Here is a 5,541-nt window from a genome sequence, read left to right as displayed (position 1 = left end):
TATGGTCCCTGCAGTAGGACTACATGCTGGCCATGAGGTTCTCCAAGTGGTACTCCAGGAGGCTGGAGAGCTCAGTGACCAGAAACTCTGAGTTAAAATACCAGGCCAGCTGCTGGCCAAACATGTCATCTAGCAGAGCCATCAGCCCACCCTGAAGAGAACACCACACAACACATAGAAAATGGATCTGAGTTACTAGCTTATCAAGAGGAGAGAGACAATTAGAAATACTCCCCCTAAAAGGGCATTGAAACCTGGTTAACCATGAATAAGGAAGTCAAAAGGAAGTGCACTAAGAATATGGAAGTAAACAGGAAGTAACCTCTTGACTCTTACATTGAGCAGCAGTAGGTATCTATCAGCCTCTGGCTCCATGTTGGCAGCAGTGGGCAGGAAGGAGTACAGGAGAGCGTACAGACGCTCCACAAACCCACCAGGGTGCTAAAGGAAACAAAGGAGGAGAAAAGAGAATAGAAGAGATGAGGAACTTAAGTGAAACTGCTAATAGAGCGATATCAAAACATGTTCCAGTGAGATGCTACTTACCACCATCAGGGACTTCTGAGCTGTCATCATCCCAAACAGCACCAGCTCAAAGAGGACATCTATCATGTTCACATGATGGATCTAGGACAAGAAAACACGTTTGGAGAAAATAGGAATGATTTCATAAATATCAGCTACTGTGATGTATAAAAGACATGCATGTGGAAGAACTCAGTGAGACTTGAAAGAGTTAATGAACTCACCTTTGCCTCAGCCAGCTCCCTCTCAATGTCATTCCGCTTGGAGGGGTCACTCAGGTAGTCCACAAAGTCGTTATAGGTACGGATGAATTTGGCCTCGTCCTATGACAAAGAAAAAAGCATCTTAGTGAACAGAACACATTTCCCCTCAGGGACGCTCTCTTTCCCTTGAAAGAGAGTGAGTTACCATATTGTTGGCCTGAACAAGGCCGCCCAGGAGGACCTTTCCCGCCACAAACAGATGGTTCCTGCTCAGGGTGGAACCAAGCAGGGTCTAGGGAAGAGGGAAGAGTTAGGGTGAGACATCTTCCTCTTGTAGAACAAGAAGTCACAGAGACAAAAAGAACAGTGGGTCCACTCACAGTGAAGGCCTGGCGCAGGGAGACGAGCCTCATGTCTATGTCCTCCACTCTCTTGGTGGTAAGGTAGAGGCTGTGAAAGGGAGGGAATGAAGCATGTCAATCATTAGAGTCAATGGGGGATAACAGCATTATGACCACTATCCTTCAGCATCTGACAAGCCCAGACTACACAGACATTTAGAGGAACTCACTTTAGCAGAGGAACCTCCCTCTCCTCAGGCAGCAGGTCCTCCTCCCAGCCCTATTACAACAAAACAAGCATTCAAAATCAGTGACCAGTGCAATGACATAACAAATAATCGGTCAATGGAAGGATCTTAATGCTCCTAGTCAATAGTATGTGTGTGTAACGTCTGACCTCATAGCAGTTGTGGCCCTCAGGCTCTGGGTCAGTGAACTGCTGAGTGGTGGGAGTAGAGAAGGAGGCAGCCTCCGACCACGCTGAAGAGGAGAGAAGCCCATCCAGCCCCATGTGGAGAGTGGCGTACACCACTGAGACATCAGTCTGCTGCTCAAAACACACACAACACACCTGTTGACCACACACACACACGTTATTAGAAAACACACCAAATCGAATGCAAAAATGCCCAGTAATGTCTAGTCTATATACATAGGAAATTGTTTATTTACCTGGTAGCAGCCAAGTGTCACGTCCACAGATGTCTCGTGGCGGAGGTGAGACGCATAGTGGGTCACCCTGCCAGCCACACGCTGACAAAGAGAGAATACATATTAAGGCCAAATGGAATAAGTGAAGAAAAATCTAATACTATTTCAGTAGTATTTACGTCTTACCTGGATCCAAGTGATGGACTGCACTTTGGTGGCACAGTAGGTGATGCCCTCTGGACTAAGCCTGGCTGTCTCCTTGGAGATGGCCCACACCAGTTGAGTCTCCAGGCCTCTCACCCTACTCACGTGGTGCATCCTCACCACCACCTGCTGTTGAGATAAACAACAAGACAACATCAACAAAACCACTTCGGCAATTGCTGTGACACATTTCCATCAAGATCAAATGACTGACAATATAGATTATGATTAGGTTGTTACAAAGACACATACCTGGGATCCCCCAAGCATGTAGGTGATGATGGGGCTGATGAACTGAAAAGTTCTCCAAGCTTTAACCACCGGACCGGCATTGTTCTGCACATTACAATACATTCACGTTGGAAACAGTAAACATTGTAACAGTGATGTGACTGTGTGTGTGTGTGGGGGGGGGGGGGGTCTGGGATATTTTTCAAACATAAAACCCCAAACTTTCAGAAAATTGTACCTCAAGGATAGTCTGCACATCTGGCACATCCTCAAGGATGATAGCAGCATTCTGGACATCAAGGAGGACTGGCAGCTGTGGAACATCTGGCACATCATCCAATGGCACATCCAACTGGACCTCATCCAGGACAGTTGTTTCTAAAATGAGGAACATTGGAATATAAAATTAACTATTGTTAGGACATAAAAAAAATAGCAAGATTGCTAATACTAGCTAGCTAGGTAGCAAAAGTTGATTGCTTAGCAACAGTTACTAAAGTTAATGTTAGCTAGCAAGCTACAACATCTCGAGCACAAGCATTTTTGCCAAGTCTGAATGATAGAAATACACAACATTTCGCAAATTATAATGACATTGTTAAATGTAGTAAAATAAGAGTTGTAAACTCCACATACCCTCTTCGAAGTCGCTGTCGCTGTCCACCTGTCGACGATCACGAACCCTGCAAAACAGAAAAAGACAAGAAAAACAAGCCACAAATGAATTTGAACAACCTGTCGACGCAGTAGGCCGCCGACGTCCACGCACTCTCTCCGCCAGTCTTGAAAAGCACCCAGGCATTTTCCAGTCGATTGTTCTCAGGTCTCAAAAATCAAACAAGTTTGTTGTCAGCAGCAAAATTGTTGTTTTCGCACAGAAAACGTTCCATAGAACGTCGGTTAGATGTCTCTTGGCAACACACGTTCGAAAATGATTGTTTACAAAAATTTGTTTGGAATTCTGATTCCCTTTAGAATCCCTTAAAATTGCTTGTCATCATTCTAGTGACTTCGACGTGCTCCTTCGTAGCTCAGTTGATAAGAGCATGACGTGTTGCAAACATTGCTAAGAAGATAGATAATGATTTCAGGGATTTTTGTGATGATGAGTTATCTGAAATTGAGATAAAAGACTGTATTAAAAGCCTTAAGGACAATAGGTCCCCTGGAAATGATGGTTTAATAAGCGAGTTTTATAAAGCATTCAATGATAAATTGATTCCCTTCATTCTTGCTATGTTTCAAGAATCAATAGAAAAAGGGGAGTTCCTGGCATCCTTAAAACAAGGTGTAATTACTTTGATTCCCAAACTTTTAATAAGGATACTCTTTATATAGACAACTGGAGACCCATTAGCCTGTTGAATAATGATGGGAAATTATCACGTTAGATATTTTCGCATCAGCTCTTTTTCAGAGCATATCTGATTGGTCAAAAGAGCAATTACTTTTAGAATAACTGTCTTCAAAGTAATGACTCGGGATGTCGGGGTTGATATGAACGCTTCTTTTAGTAATATTACTTGTTCATTTAAGAACTTGCATAATAGTGTAGTAAACAATATCACTCAGCGAAGGAACTTTTGAGGTTTGGAAAGTATCCGTTATAAGTCTCCATGACACGTATCACTTCGTTGTCTTGTTGGTAATAGTAAAAATGCACGACAGAAAAACATGTGTTTTTCATTTTGTTTCTCACATTAAACAGACATTTGAGAACGGAATTGCTTACAGTTGTACCTATGATGCACAGACACACTAAAGTTGTACAGTGTAGTTTGAATAATCAGTTTAAATTATTTGCAGATGTATTCCCTATTATTTACAAATCAAAAGATGTAACATTTGAAATGAATGTGGCGGAACAGTTTAGCATAGAGTTCTTGTGGGAGTCTTCTCCTTCAGTGTTTTTGCCTCCTTGGCCTCGCTTCTCATTACATGGGATTTCCCCAGTGCCAACTTCACATGAGATGGCTGCTGTCTACTGTTATGTGGTGCTGGATGACAGATATCGCTATGCCGATATTGCTGCTGTCCATGGTCCTGAAATGTACAATATTGCCTATTTGCATATGTACGACCGTCCAAACTTGACCCCACACACATTAATGCTAATCTCTCACACACTTTTGAACATTGCACAACCTGCAACAAGACACTGAAAGAGCATTTTATTCCAAGTATGTTTGTGTTTGAATAAAGACCCGAAGAATGAAATCAATGTGTGGATGTTGATTGGACGTGTGGATGTGCTTTGCAGAAGCCATTTAAAAAAAAATCCCTGTAGCGTGTAATTACTGGAGCATGATCAGATTGCTTTGTTTAAACCAGAATGAAGATTTGGTCTGAGAAACAATGCCGATTATAGCATGATAGCTTTTTATTTTTTTTATAAGGCAATGTATATATGACCCCCTTTCAGTCGCTCATTTATCACTTTATTGCAGATATACAGTGCCTTCAGAAAGTGTTCATACCCCTTAACTTATTCCTCATTTTGTTTTCTTACAGCCTGAATTACAAATGGATTAAATTATAGTTTAAAAAAAAAAATTATATGTCAACCAACTGCAGACAATACGCCATAATGACAAAGTGAAGACATGTTTAATTTGTTTTCTCAAATGTATTGAAAATGAAATACAGAAATATCTAATTCACGTAAGTATTCACAATACATGTTAGAATCACCTTTTGCACCGATTAAAGCTGTGAGTCTTTCTGGGTAAGTCTCCAAGAGCTTTGCACCTCTGGATTGTACCATATTTGCATTATCACAATATATATACAGTACCAGTCAAAAGTCTGGACACACCTACTCATTTAAGGGTTTTTCTTTATTTTTACAATTTTTTACATTTTAGAATAATAGTGAACACATCAAAACTATGAAATAGCACAATTGGAATCCTGTAGTAAGAAAAAAGTGTTAAACAAATCAAAATATATTTTATATAGGTTTGGATAATGGGACAATTTGTGGAAGTCCGGATCTACCCCTTAGTGAGTGTTAATTGACCCCTCTCCCTCTTTACCTCAGCCCACCGACCAGCAGGGCATTCATGACACGGGTAGGGGTGCAGCTCTGCACCATGTGACCCAGGGCAAAGTTGGCGCCCTGCCGGATGAAGGCGTTGGCCTCGCTGGCTTTGTGCAGCAGCACGACGGCACGTCCCCTCCACCTCACTGTCCATGGCCCTCTGGAGGCATGACACAATAATTTGACTTGTTCTCCAAATGTAGCAGATTTGTGCAGATGAATGAATAGGGCAGTGAATGAATACAGCTACCTCATTTATAATGGCAAGGCAGATATCATGGAGTTTAGGCATCAGTATGTCCATTTGGTTCTGAACCATCACACGGAGAGAGGTCAAGCCCTCGAT

General features: G+C 42.0%; 1 protein-coding gene across 1 annotated transcript; it reads right to left on the bottom strand.

Moving 5' to 3' along the window:
* Positions 1-1,217: 1,217 nt before the first annotated feature.
* Positions 1,218-3,096, bottom strand: LOC116353980 (uncharacterized). The gene is made up of 6 exons (XM_031792243.1): positions 2,792-3,096; positions 2,394-2,533; positions 2,177-2,260; positions 1,907-2,053; positions 1,742-1,822; positions 1,218-1,259 (listed from the first exon to the last, which is right to left on the bottom strand). Exons 1-6 carry the CDS (start codon positions 2,955-2,957, stop codon positions 1,218-1,220), a joined length of 660 nt encoding a protein of 219 aa, XP_031648103.1. The 5' UTR covers positions 2,958-3,096.
* Between the last annotated feature and the right edge of the window lie 2,445 nt (positions 3,097-5,541).

This window comes from Oncorhynchus kisutch, linkage group LG16, assembly GCF_002021735.2.
Source record: "Oncorhynchus kisutch isolate 150728-3 linkage group LG16, Okis_V2, whole genome shotgun sequence".
Lineage (NCBI taxonomy): Eukaryota > Metazoa > Chordata > Actinopteri > Salmoniformes > Salmonidae > Oncorhynchus > Oncorhynchus kisutch.
The sequence above is the reverse complement of the archived record's forward strand: the minus strand, read 5'-3'. Positions and strand labels throughout refer to the sequence as shown.